Source organism: Pelmatolapia mariae, linkage group LG14 (assembly GCF_036321145.2).
Source record: "Pelmatolapia mariae isolate MD_Pm_ZW linkage group LG14, Pm_UMD_F_2, whole genome shotgun sequence".
NCBI classification, from domain to species: Eukaryota; Metazoa; Chordata; class Actinopteri; order Cichliformes; family Cichlidae; genus Pelmatolapia; species Pelmatolapia mariae.
The window spans coordinates 28,232,956-28,247,939 of NC_086239.1; the positions used below are offsets into that span (position 1 = coordinate 28,232,956).

At 41.5% G+C, this 14,984-nt stretch overlaps 1 protein-coding gene across 1 annotated transcript; it reads right to left on the minus strand.

The window, feature by feature from the left end:
* Positions 1-310: 310 nt before the first annotated feature.
* Positions 311-14,721, minus strand: wdr81 (WD repeat domain 81). Its single transcript, XM_063492952.1, has 12 exons — positions 14,467-14,721; positions 13,323-13,842; positions 9,366-12,871; positions 9,176-9,283; positions 8,825-9,024; positions 8,480-8,661; positions 8,052-8,217; positions 7,439-7,604; positions 6,469-7,278; positions 6,236-6,381; positions 5,884-6,066; positions 311-2,828 (listed from the first exon to the last, which is right to left on the minus strand). Exons 2-12 carry the CDS (start codon positions 13,682-13,684, stop codon positions 2,502-2,504), a joined length of 6,156 nt encoding a protein of 2,051 aa, XP_063349022.1. The 5' UTR covers positions 13,685-13,842; positions 14,467-14,721; the 3' UTR covers positions 311-2,501.
* Positions 14,722-14,984: the final 263 nt, after the last annotated feature.

Genomic DNA, 14,984 nt, shown 5'->3' on the forward strand with positions numbered 1-14,984 from the left:
CACATGTGGATTTCAACCATAAATTGTGTACTTTCAAGTATTATTCAAGTTGCCAAAGCACATTATAATAGAGCAGATTAATCTCTAAATAATTATTTAGTTTACAAATATTTTGAAAACCATTTGTATTGTGGTATTTAAACATGGTATGGAAATCTAAATCAAAATGTCAAAAAGGCATTAACTCGAATTGCAACATTACCTCCCTTGCAGACCTTATACATGAAAAATGTTAAAACAGTGATATTTTGTGTAATCCTTTAAGTTTCTAAAGAATTCAAATGTGCAGGAGTGTTTAAATATGTGAGTATGTCTTACCTTATATTTAAATTAGAAAAAAAACTTGCTGGCTTGTCCAAAAAAAGCGCAACTAAGTGCGGCGCATGTCAGGATTCCTGGGAGTAAGAGATTGGCATTTGCTCAGCAAACAGTTAAATATCAACTTAGATTGATTGGGGCCTCATTTAAGCCACTATTTGTTTGTAAATGTAGCTCCTGAAACTCTTGCAGGGTTAAATGTTGAAGCTAAACACAAGCAGCTATTTAGCACGTCAGTGGGGAGGTGATAATTTCATGACACATTTAAATCCAAAGGAAACACGGCAACTTATTGCAAAGGTCTGATTAATCCAGCTTTGTGTCAGTAAACAAATACAAGTTGCTTATTTCAAAGTAATACATTTGATGTCAGAGAACACACCCCCACATTTCCCAGAAGCCCTGGATTTAATCCATGATTAACTTAAGATTTCAGGCAGCAAAACCAGAGGCTTCGGTCCACAAATCACTGTTTTGTGTTGTGAGCAATAATACCCTTTAGATTCTCAAAAAAATATATATATATAAAAAAAGAAACTCATCTGTTGGACTTGGTCACATTTTACCACTAAGCAAAAACGATATCTTTCAGATCACATGACTGCAGTCTGCAAATACAAAGAGGACTTTGTACAATCTGAGCTTTAGTGATTCAGCCAAGATCAAAGGACATGCTAGCAGTCAATGTAGGTGAATCACAGAACAACTGGTACACACACAGAAAAACATTGGAGTAATTTTTATTAATCCAGTTAATAAATACGTTTTTCACTGACTTCTTGTAAAATGTTCGGAGACAGAATATCGATTGTAACCAATTATCAATGTGCAACTACAAACGTTAAAACAAAGTTGGTCATTTTATGGTTGCGCTTTCACTCTGGATTTTCTAAAAAACAAAAACAAAACAAAAAATTCAAAACGTGTAGTACACTTAACAATTTTGAACTTTAGGCAAATAATTAGAAAAGTAGGCAAAGAGCAGAGCTTTCATAGTTAAATGCTACTAAACTTTGAAAACTTGAGGTTGGGCTAATTTTAAGGAGCAAAATTTCAACTCTATGTTAATTTGCATCACACCATGACTACATTATACAACACATTTATTGATCTGTAGCTTCTGTTGCCATCTCAGCAGTTTTCAAGCAGTTAAACATAATGGTTAAAATACAAAAGCAGTTTTATCTTGGCGTTGACTGTTCTGATGCTAGCTTTTAAAGTCAAACATTAGAAGAAGCTGATTGCAGAAGTCTCTGCAATAGCTGGCAAACCCACTTAAAGCAGCATCTGCCAGGTTCCACTTCCAGTGTATTGTTGCTACAGGTTTTTGTGAAGTGTTAAATCAAGAATACCTAAACATTGTTTAGAAAATCCCAAAGCAACTTCAAGTAATTTATTAGTGGATAAAAAACATTCAATCTTTAAAATCTGAGTGAGACTCTAAATGTTACAATTCAGGCCATACTTGTGCAGTAGAATAAAGGCTGTGCATCAGTCACTAACTTTTTAATGTGACAACTTAAGTGTCTCCTCTCTGAGAAGATACACCAAAACTGTCATCACAACAGCGAGTGTACTTTTATTGTTCGTGATGTATACACAAACACTGAAATATCTAATGAAAAATGGAGCAACACTAACACAAACAAAGGATGTGATCTACAAATACTGCATAGTTTAATCAGTGCATTTGGATACGTATTTGTTCTATCATGAGGGAAATAAAAGGTGAGGTCAATGTATTTTTGGTTTTGTTATGCATCTATTTGGAAAAGTGTAAACACTACATAAGACCTTCCTGAGCTTGTCTTCCAATTCATTCCTTTGAACAGAATAAGGAACCTAGTCAAAAGAATAAGTGACCTTGTCTATATGAGAATCTCCTCGTATATACATCTATAGGGTTTAAAAGAACAAAATAATAAAGGAATTCAATATCAGTGTACATGATACAAGTCAATAGCCTCAATGGCAATATGCAGTAGACATGAAGCTTATACAATGCCTCTACTTGTGCTGCCTCATTCAACAAACAGTTTAAAGGATATGACAACCTGCCCTATCAGTATAATTGACCGAAAGCACAGAAGGGACAGAGGAGCTCAGACATTTGGCATCTGGCATGAATAAGACACTTTGAAGGTCAATGCAGAGAGTGTTTAGTATAGCTTGTAGCTATTGATTTAAGCTAATAACCTAATGGCACCGTTCTCAGAGCCCAGCAGCAGAAGCCTCTTGGTGGGCAGGACCGCAAGGCTGGTCAGAGTACCGCGGAAGTTCTCCGTGCTCAGTTTTGTGCTGCTAACGGGGCTCAGGGAGATATCAGCCATAGAGTACACTCCGATCTTATTAGCCACTGTTCCCGTTACAATCTCTGAACCGTAAAGGTCAAAGGCGTGGATGGGGTCGGATGGTGACTTGTACAGGCGAAGAGGCTTGTGTTCCAGATCTTTCCACACAGTCAGTGTGTAGTCAGTGGAGGAGCTGATAACAATATTTGCTTCTGCAGCCTGAAAAATAAAACAAGAATCAGTGATTGTGGATGTCGTGTCCTAGTAAATTAAAACAAAACAAAAATGTCAAATACAGCAAAATCATTATAGACCTTGCAAATACTCTAAAATTTAAGGAATACAACAAAAGATGAGCTGAATAAACACAGAAACACAGAGACTCTTAGTAAATAAAACTAAATGGCAAAGGGGTTTTTATTTGAAAATATCTTTAAAACAGAAACATATTTCGCACATATTCAGACAGACAAAATCAGCCTTTAGCCTTGTTTATATTAAATTTCTAAATCATCAATTACTATCAGTAACTACCAATAAAAAAAAAAAAAAAAAAAAAAACCAAAATAAATAACAACCACTGAATAACATGTTCCGTATCCATAAATTCCTAACCTTCAGTTAGAAGCAAGGTTTTTGTTTGTAAAATTTTCATTTAAGAAAAGAAAATTAATTTTTAAAGTGCATTTGGAATAGGTTGCTGCAGGTAAGAAAAATGGGGGAGGTCCGAGTGATGTGTGTGTGCCAATGAGAAATCTCTGTGGTCTTTCTAATACCTAACCTGTGTCCATATTTGCCCAAACCTGTGAGTTTAAAACTGGGGCCCTTATCTCTGACCTAATTTGGGGTTAAATAAAGTTTGCGCTATGTTGACAACATATTTGCTAGGTACAACTTTCACCATCTCTGTGCCCCTTAGTATCTCTGAATCACTACCTATGGGGAATACCAAAAAAATAAAAGACACTTCACTGATTGTTTTAATATTTATTTACCTGACCACTGAACAGTACAGCTACACTTCCTGACTTGAGTAAATTATAGTTTAGGAATCCAACAGCAAAAAAGTCTGACCCCTTTTTTGGACAGTCCTGGTGTCAGGCAATATCTGTAAATCTTAAATAAACGCTGGTAAATTATCACTACTTTATTACTACACTTATCAAACTAGAGGTTAGATGCACATACATAATCAAAAGCATTATTCAGTAATCAGAGGAGGAAAATGCGATGATGCTGCTATTATACCAAGTACATCAAAAACAGTTCAAGTAGGTAACAGAACAACATTTTCCATTTTGATGTAATGTGGGTCACTCAGAGCGATGGAGTGTATGCAACTGACAAGCGATTAGCTGTGCACTGTGTGGGCTGTGTGGTCATCCAGAAGTTTCCACTGTTTACCAGAAAGCCTGATAGTGATTTTGTACAGCCCAGATTCAGCTGGTTGAAGTGTACAATGAAATGGTTACATTATACCAATAAATAACTGCAGGGGTCTTGGATTTTATATAATCCAATCATCTGACCCCATACTCGCTGCTCCTGGTGACAAAATAAAAAGTTTGCCGAAAGCAGAGACCAATATATGTAACAACCTCATGATCCCCATGCATCCATCCCAAGTCTTCGGTAAACAACTTGACTGGTACTTGGTGTAACAAAGGCTACGTTCACACTGCAGGTCTTAATGCTCAATTCCGATTTTTTGATCAAATCCGATTTTTTTTGTCTGGTTGTTCACACTACAAATAAAATGTGACAGCAAACGCGCTCTAGTGTGAACGGTTCACGGCCCTCAAAGCGGCCTGCATGCGCAAAAGAAGACATCACAGCTGGGTGACAGCTGGGTTTGTCGCCCAAAACACGGCCAAGCTCATCATAAAACGGGCAGGTGACTCGACCACGTCCGCTTTGTTTGTTTATATCTTTAGCTTCTTTAAACTTGGCTCTGAGGCTCTTCACTTTCCTCTGACACTGTAGCCACATTCGCCTGTGCCCTTGTTCAACCATTTCTTTGGCAATGCACTTGAACACAGCCCGGTTACGATACGACCCTTCAAGTTTAGCTTGAATAGAATTATCTCCCCATATGCTAATCAAGTCCAAAACCTCAGTTTCTGTCCATTGACTCCCTCCGTCTCCAGTTTCTGCCGCCATGCTTTCTCGTTTGTCTTTTCCGGCACTGATAATTGGCGTCCGTCTTGTGTCAGTGACGTGAAAGATGGATTTAATGCGACATGACCATTCAAACAGCAGTCGCTTTCTAAAACATCAGATATGTATCGGATTCAGTACCACATACAAGAGTGACCCAGGTCGGATTTGAAAATATCGGATTTGTGCTGTTCACACTGTCATACCATGATCAGATATGGGTCGCATAGGGTCAAAAAAGTCGGATTTGATGCGCTTTCGCCTGCAGTGTGAACGTAGCCAAAGATTGAGGTTCATGAATGCGCACTATAAGATCAAGGTATCATATACATTAAAAAAGTATTATTCTAAGCTGAATAAACCTTTACCTTCTTTTTATCTTCATTTGATCTATATTGAAATGAAAGCATCACACAGTTACTGCAGATTTGTTGACTGCACATCCATGATGTCAAACTCCTGCTCCACCACATTCCAGACGTGCTCTATTGGATTGAGATCTGGTGAATGTGGAGGCCATTCGACTACAATGAACTCACTGTCATGTTCAAGAAACTAGTTTGCGCTTTGACACAGTGCATCATCCTGCTGGAAACAGCCATTAGAAGAAAAGAAAATTTTCCCTCACCACATTATACCACCACATTCAGCCTGCTTTCATGTTGTTTATGCCAAATTCTCACCCTACCATCCCAATGTTGCAGCAAAGGGGAGACATTAGGCAACAGGCAACATTCTTGCAGTTTTCTATTGTCCAACTTTGGTGAGCCCATTTAAGACGTAGCCTTAGTTTCCTATTTTTAGTTTATTGGTGGGGTAAGTAGCCATCTGCTTAAAGGTTTGATGTTTTGTGCGTTCAGAGATGGTTGCAGCCAAGGAATGCAGAAGACAAGTGTTTATTTGAGTTACTGTTGCCCTCCTGTCAGCTGAAAGCAGTCTAACCATTCTCCTCAACAAGGCAGTTTAACCAAGTTAACTGATAATTTCTCTTTTTCAGACTATTCTCTGTAAACACTAGAGATGGTTGTGTGGGAAACATCCCAGGAGATCAGCAGGTTCTGAAATAATCAAACCAGCCCACTACACTACATACACTACATACAAACTGTAAATATACCTTCATTTGGAGTATGTCTCCTTCATGAGCTGGCCAGCCTTTCAGTACAAGCCCTGTGCGTGCATCTAGCAGAACAATGAAGCCAGATGAAAAACCTGCCGCCACTGTGCGTCCTGAAGGGTTTACAGCCAGATAACGGATGAGCCCAGCACTCACATTGTTGTATGCCAGACGAAATTCATGCTGAGTACATGGGGAAAGATTATTATTATTATTATTATTATTATTATTATTATTATTATAATAATAGTAGAGAAGCACAAAAGAGCTATCGTTTTCAAAACACAGTAATGAAAAATAATTGGTGGGTGATGTATAGACTAGGCCTTAATAGATAGATTGAAATTGTTACCTGCAATCCAGGCTTGCGAGGATCAATGAAGCGGAGAACAGAATCCGCGCTGCCGTACACAACACTGCTGTGTGGAGCGGGCATGGTGGTGACAGCTGTAATGGGATTCTTCCCATCCACGGCTTCATGCAAGCGGATCTGTTTGCCTATGTAAAGAAGATAAAAACTTATATTTAAGCTAAATGAAACAGTTTAACTTGTGTGTAGTAATGCACTGCAGTTCATCTCCCTACCTGTATACTGGTCCCACAGGTGCACGGTACCATCACAGCTGACTACCTCCTGTGAAGCCTCCAGCTGTCCAACATAGAACACCGACTTTCGATGGTCGTTGTACGTCAGCCTGGGCTCCACATCCTGCGTACCATCACCGTGGTTATACAGCGGCCAAAGCTTCACAGTCTTGTCTTTACTACCAGAAAGAAAGTAATCCTCTCCTGCAAGAGGTGCCAAACACTTTGTGGTGCCCGAGTGACCCAGAAAGCTCTGTAACCTGATCTGATGGAAGTGAAAATGTGGATCTTGTTGATTAAGACCAATTTCATATTGCCAGTAGGCCAGCCAGTTGCCCTGCAGGGAGCGGCTACTTCGGGGGAGCTCCTGCTTCAAGGCGCTGTCCTCTAGCGTGGGGCTTGTCACCCAGGAGGAGGAGAAAGAAGCTGCACCAGTGGATGGTGTTGTGAAGGTGGAGGCTGTTGTAATGATAGGTGTGGTATGACCAGAGCGTCCCCAAGGGTGAGTCAAGCCAACGTTTGAGCAGCCACCATAGTCAGTGTCTCTGGATACTTGAATTCGGTTTCCTACGAGGTGGCTCCCAAATGTGCCTGACTCAGGAATCAAGTCTCCTTGCAGGGTGGAACTAGTTGAGGGGGATGGAAACGTGCTACAATCCACACGTCTGCCAAAACCAGAGGGTGGAAGTGGATCCACCCTGGATGCCATGGTGGTTGTTTCTTGACTCTGACTTACACTCTGATGGTAAGACTGGGCCAACTCCCAGACCAGCTCGTGATTAGGAACTAGTTTCCGGATTGCTGTATCACCTAGAGCAATGACAAAAGAATGGTGTTTTATATCTCTTTAATATTAAAAAAAAAAAAAAAAAAAAAAAAAAAAAAAAAAAACCAACCCAAACATTACTTTTAGCACAGATAATTTCCATTAGATAAAGTATTACATTACAAAACATAAGACATCTCCTACCGATGAGGCAGTAGAAGGGGATGTAAGAGGCATGAGCCATTTGAGGGTTAAATACAGTCTGCAGCTCTTCCAAGACCCCCAGCTCATATGTCACATTTGACTCTTCAGTGGTACAGACATCTACCACTGTGGCTTCTCCCACAACCCTGCGAGGGGCGTTGTCGAGCTACAGGATAAAGACAGACTATACTGACATATGTGACATAACTGTCATTTTAAATTGTACTCCTTTATTGCAACTCCAAGAAATAAGTGTAACTGAAATACACCTTTACATTTATTAAAAAAAAGGTTATTATAGGTTTCTATCTAGTTTTTTTGTTTGTTTGTTGTTTTGTCACTTCGTGTCAAATATTTCTCATGAAGCTATTTGTGACAAATTTCTAGTTGAAAGCCTTTTAGAAAAGAAAAAACAAAACAAAACCATACAACATAACACTCGCCAGTCATTATGTATTAGTTGTTGGGTTATCCATCTTTGTGAGGACCAAGCTGAGACCCTGACCCTCTGTGTCAGAGTTATGATTTAGTTTTTGGTGGTCAGCATTTAGCTGTGACGGCTAAGGTTGGTGATTGTGAAAAAGCGTGTGCGTGTGTGTGTGTGTATGCATACCTGGGGCTGCAGAGAATGCAGCAGCGAGAAAACAGCAAAGAATCGACGCAAAGTGTCAGCCATATGCTGCTGCACCATTTCCCTCCCAATGCGTAGACAGATGAGAGCCATCAGGCTGAGTGTCTTGAGACAGACAGCAGTGCGTGTCTGAACTCCACTGGGAAACCTACAGAGTACAGCAGAATGGGAAGAACAAAACAAAGGATAAACAGATTTAATGTAACAGAGTTTTTTTTAATTATCATCATCATCATCTTTCTGAAACTAAATTTAAAGCTTTTTCACTTCAAAACATAACAACAGCTCAACAAAATCATCCAACAGTTTGCTGTTTAAAAAGGTTTTACTGAATTCTGGAACCCTCAGTGTCTATTATACACAGTCCCCTCAAATTAATGTACTTGTATATAATTTAGTTTGTAAATTACCCCATACGAGGTGTAGTAAGCAGGTCCAACAATGGCAGAAGAATATCCTGATTGATCTTCATAAGCATGTCCATTAAAGTAGTATCAGAGAGAAACACAATGATCTTCTGTGTAAGTGCAACAGCTCCAAGCAGACTTGCTTCCTTGCGTGTGTTAAGACGCTGAGAAGAGGGTGGAGAGACCTGGAAAACATGCACGTTTATTAAATGAATAGCATATTTTCATTGATATTTTTACATCTTAAAATACATTTGCTTTCCCATGACAAAGAAAACTAGCCTCAAAATGCTAATAGATGGCTTCATGTGTAACTGTCAGAAAAACAGTCTATTGTTCCCTTCTTACTAGATATCCAATATAAGGCAGGTACTGGTAGGTCAGTACAGGCTCTCCATAAAGTTGAGCTATATAGATGAGGCAGTCCAGCACAGGCCCTGCAGTGTGGTCACCCACAACAGGTTTCTTCTCATATACACTGCCCATTCCCACACTCTCTAGGCTACTCCCATCAGATGCAGGGGTCACAAACTGGTGATTTTGAGGTCCTAAAGGCAAAAAAAGGAAGGAAAAAAAAAGGGAAAAATAAAACAAGACACCATAAGATATAACAAAAGTTAAGCAATGCAAAACTCCAGAGCATCATTTTATTAATTACCAATTGGACAATTAAACTTTACCTGTCAGAAATTTACATACCAATGTAACAATTTGTGAGCAATCGCAGCAAATTTCTGGCTACATATCGAGATGTCACTGTTGGTCCAAGTTTCGCTGACAGCCATCTAACTGTTTTGCAGACTGTATCTGTTTTTAGAAACATGATCAAAATGTTATATTCTGCCACTTTATGTACAAACATTTGCATGAACCACCGTCACTAACTCACCAAGAAGAATTTTGTGCTCTTTTCCCTCAGATTCTTCTGACGGATCATGGTCATCCTCTTCGTCTTGTCCTTCCACAATCTCTTTCTCCGTCTCTTCCAGTGTCATCCCATTCACAAACTCACCCTCTAAAATGGCAACTGTGGCACCTGAAGCTTCTGTGCAACCAGAAAGAGTAAGCTCAAGGTTGAAGACTGCTGGGTCATTTGTCCCCTCTTTATCCTCACCAGTATCTGGCCCCTCATCTTCCTCCAGCTCTCCTCCCTCCTCTCCTTCACTGGTGTGTTTCAGGTCCTGGCTGCTGTCAGCTGATTTCAGGCTGGTTCGATCCCGCATTGAGTCCTCACCCAGAGAGAGTTCACTTGCGCTACTTTTGTCACTTAGTTTCCCCACACTGAGAGACTCTTGGTCTTGTTCCCTGGCTGCAGAGTTCTGACTCTGCGGTTTCCCAGTAAGCACCCCTGCTCCACTGTTGACATAAAACCCATTCTGAAAGTCTTCTGGCTCCGAAAGAAACACTTGGTCACTAAGACTGATGCTGCCACTAGCCCCCATATTACCGCCAACAGACCCAGACGTTGGCCGAACCTCACCACACTGAAACTCCTCTTCTTCCTCCTCTCCCATATTACACATGCCATTTCTCAACCCTTTAAAAGGTTCCGTTCCAGAGCCTGAGTTGCAGCTTTCAAAGCCAGTGATGACCTGGAGCACATGGGGAAGTAGGTTGGATAGAAATGCCTGCAGGCCCAGTCTCACAATCAGCTGCAGAACGAAACAGTCAGTGTAAAGATAGAAACGGCCTCGGAGGCAGTGAGGGCTTTCATAAACATTAATCAGCGGTTTCAGTAAGTATTTGTTTGCATTTCTGGGACCCAGTACTGTAGAGATGGGCTCAAAAAGGTACCAAGATGCATAGACAGCAGTGGACTCCTCAAGCATGAGGGCTAGAATAAAGGGCAAGAGGATCTCAAGACCCTCTGCTGTGATGTTACTCCGCAGCAGTGCTTCAAGCTGCTGCCACAAGTGAAAGACAACATCTCTTCCTTGAAGGCTACTAATATTTTCCATCTTAGCATGGTAGGAAAAAATAAAATGATGAAGTGCTGCAAAATAAGAAGGGAAAGGAAAGGGAGTGATGACAGAGTTCAGTAACTGAGAGGGGCTTGGAGGAGGCAGACCGTTGAAGATGGGGTCATATTTGAAGAGGAGAGGACTTGGGTAATCTGATGTATCTTTGTTTGCCTCTCCAGAATGTTTCTCTATTAGCAAAAGTGTCTCAAGAGCATGGTGCAAACACAGTGGTACATCACGGAGGCTGGCAGAGCATAGCTTTATAACAGCTTGGAAACGCTGTTTGAGTGCAGTATCTGGTTTCAGTCCTCTTAGTTTAGTGGCGTAAAATATCTCAGCGATGAGAACACCAAGAGCCTGCATGTCTCTTTGGTAGAGATGCATAAGAGAGGGGAGGGATTCGCTCATGAGGTCAGGTCGCACACTAGAACCCGAAGGATGCCATACGTCAGCATGCAGACTTTTTACCAGAAAATTGTTCAACTTCTCCAGCTCTTCTAAAGGCTGAAATGGGTTAAAGCCTTCAGGGAGAATGATCTTCATTTCCTCTGTACTGGAGGCAGTCACACTTCCTTCCCCATGCTTTTTGTTCATCGTCCCACCTCGTTGCAGCATGGCACTTCGGAAACCAGGACCAACGCCACTTGAGAGGTCACCAGGGAATGAACCTGGAGACTGAGATACAGTAAGTGCTGTGTGCTCTCCTCCTGTCTTTCCACCTGATGCACTAATACCTGGCATTGGCACAGAGCAAGATGCAGAAGTGGATGAGCCAGTGGATGCTAAAGAGTCCAGAGCTTCTGTACCTTGTTCAAGCTCTTCATCTTTGTCCACTGTGGTCCAGCCACTGGACTCACACCCTGTAGATTCTGGCACCATTCCATCCAAAGTGTCAGCCAGAGTCTCATTTGGAGTGATGGGTAGAGAAGGCACAGTAAGAGCAGCAAGGCCAAGAGGAGGAGGTTCTGCTGGGGCATACTGAGAAGGAGATAAGCGAGGTGGGTGTGGCTGGTCAAAGAGCTGAACTACACCATAAGTAGTTAGATGAGTGTGGTTGTCCACGAGATGCAGGCACACATTCTTGGCCTTGATAGCTTCTTTACCTGACAGCTTATAGCCAAATGTGAGATCAATCCAGTGATGCAAATGCTGGGACACCTCTCTGCTCTCCAGAAGCCGCCGATGGACCTCAATGAACTCTTCAGAAGACTTGCACCACGAAGGCACATCCAGGTCTGGCATGTCAGGGTGAATTGAGTGGAAAATGGAAGGGTCTGTGTAGAACTCTGGAATGCACTCATCAGGGGTCCAGCTCTGCATGCGTTCCATACTTGCTGGGTATTCATTGGGCTCCCACTGGGATCGAACATGGCTGCACAAAACTGCCTTGGGAGTCTGCCTGGCTTTGTAGACATAGTATGTAATGTCTGACAGAACATCGGATATGTGATGAGGTACATGGAGGTGATCAGACTGTCCCGCACCAGCACCACCTCCACTGAGGTCTCCACCGACACCTCCTCCACCAACCCCACTGCCTCCTGCAGCTGCCAAAGCCTCTTTGGTCATCTCGTATGTAAAATCCAGTTGCTTATCCCCTTTATTGAGCCTGAACTTTGACCTCCTGAGATCCCGAAATTTTCCCTCTGGCACAGTGAAATCCACCACCCAAGGCAGAACTGGGTGATAATTTGGGTCTCCTTCTCGCCGCCCCGCTAATCTGTTTAGTTCCATCAAGTAGCGGAAGTTACTGACCCGTCCATGGACCCAGTCCAGAACCAAAGTCCTTAATTCATCAAAGCAGTTTTTGCAAAGTCTTTTGTTCTCTTGGCTCACACACAGAATTTCCCTTGGCAGGACACTTTTTGGCTCTTTTCTGCGACTAACATTACTATCTGCATCCCCTTCTGTTCCCAGTTCCTCATAATGAGCTAGGTTGAGCTTTAGGCGGCTGCACAACTGATCATCTACTGTTATGTCCTGAAGAGACAGCTCTCCACAAGATAGGCCCGCTGCATGACATGCCTGCATAGCTATTAGAACCTGGTAGAGAATGAACAACACTTTGGCATTGCTGTTAGCAAGCTTGGCTGGGCTGAAGGAGACAATATCATGAAGTGAATACTGAGTGTAAGGGAGAATCACATAGAGCATTTCTGCTGTCTCCAAAAGACATTCTGCAGGCAGGATGTTAGGACACAGACTGTCTGACTGGGATTTGGAAAAACAAGAAGAGCTAGATGGCAAGCAGACTTCTTTCTCCTTCTCTCTGGCAGGAGAAAGCAATGGAGATACTTTTTCAGTTGAGATAAATGTGGAATTAAAGAGCTTCTGTAATGCATGACGTACTGCATCTACAGCTGCAACATGCATCTGTTCACTGGCTCCTGAATATGGCTGCACAAGTTTGTTATGAGCTTCACGCCATAGATTCCTGAAAGAAAGAAGAAGGGCAATGAAGACTGTTAGGTATTAAACTCGCTCTTCGATCATAACGCCTAATGTTGTTAGGACTGCATGATTAAGAAATGCCTCTAAGTAATGAGTAACCATGTCCTAACTAAAGCAAGTAATAATACCTAACACAGCTCATTTAGTATGAAAGCATTACACACTAACATATCAGCTGTGGACCTAAAACATATTTTCATTACTGACTAATCTAACAATTTTTAGTAAACTATTTATTGAATAAAAACCCTCACAAATACTCTCTCACACACAGTCTTTCAGTGCCCAACGATTAATTAACTTGATCAGCTCTACCCAATATTGCAGAAAATGTTTTCTTAGACAAATATTCTTAGCTTAATCAGGATTTAGAACTACAATAAGGTGGTAGGCAAAGATATATTTTGCATTAGAATTTAAATTATGTTGAGTACCTGATATTATGCTGTGATACACTCTGCATTGTTTTGACGTAAGAATCCTGTGACAGAAATTCCATTTGTTGGTGGCATGGCTCTTTGGCCAGTCTGTAGCTCAGCTTACTTTTCCTCAAACCCTGAATGCACACTCTAGTCCACCCAGGGGGCAGTTTCGCCTGAGAAGACTGCAGGTATGTGCAAATTTCTGCCTCACTGATGCTGTCAAAACGGGCACAGCGCATGACTCGCCCCTCTCTTAGGCCCATCACCCAGCGCACAGGAACAAGGGCTACAAGCTCTTGAGGACGGCGCCCTGGGCCTTGCTGCCGTCTTTCAATCCCCAAGTCTTTTTCAACTGTATGCATCAGCCAATCCATGGTCTGCAACTGGTTGTTCTCACTTAGACACTTTTCAGCTACTTTCCACTTGCTGTCAGCCACTAGAAGTTTTCAGTTTTCAGATATCCATGGAGGAAGATATAAAATCACCAACAGCAAACGTTATCTCCTCATCCACCTGTCCCTTTAAAAAAGAACTGTAAAGTATAAACAGACAGTTAGATGAGCAACCACTTTAAAGGCAATACTGCTTTGATGCTTTCTACTTCTCTCATAAAGTTTGAGCTCAGCTCACATGACTCAAGTTCTACCCGGCAACAAATCTAATCTGCCCCGTGGGCAGGTTTTCTGAGTAATTTTTGTGATTCAAACTGCTCTTTTAAACACTACAGTTAGTAGTATTTAATGAAGTCACTGCTTTTCATAAATGCTCACAGCTTGCAGGCAGATATGACACCAAAGAAACACCAATTCCCAATTTAAAACGACACTTTCGGGGATGAAAACTTAAGAGATTCACGTAACTGTATTTACACTATGGCAACCTTTTTAACATATTAAGTAACTCAACGAAAAAAGTTAATAAAAACTGTCGGTAAGGTTAAGAAATGACCATTAGGGAAGTAACGTCGAAAGTTATCGCTAGCTAACAGTTAGCTTAACGAAGGGACTAACCTTACGATGCATAACTCATGGAAGCAAAACGCAACCATGCAGTTAGTTGCTAAAATTTCTAGCACAAAGCTAAACGAAAGCAACTACCTCGTTAAATAATAACTATAATGCAACTGCAGACCAATTGCCACCAACGTATAGCTCACCTCTCACCACTTGTAGCAGTTGACAGCTAGTTAGCGTTGAGCTAACAATGCAACCCGGTTCCATGCATGATGAGTTTGTCCGACATTAACTTCATAACACTTGGACATCCTGCATGATGACATGTGTTTGCTTCATTTTCTGGCATTTAGAGATGAGTGTCAGCAGCCAGACGACAGTCAGTCAGCCGATTGTGTTTTGCTCTGAGCTATTTGGAGCCATGTTTTAGAAGCGATACCTCACGTGACATAACACCAGCCCCCTCTCATGTGATTGCTATTGATGCTTGCTCCCTGCAGCTGTGACGGCAGCGCTTCCTCTGCACTACACGTATATTTGCTCTTCAGCATTTTATTTATTCTGCCATAAACCGCAGAAGTAAGATTTGTAGTTACCTTTTTAGAGAAGACGTATTGACAACCTACTTTTGATGTAACACATTTAGGGTAATATATTAAAGGTAAAGAATGGCCGAAATGTAGCCAGTCCTCTTGGCACATCGTGGTTCTTTATGCATTGG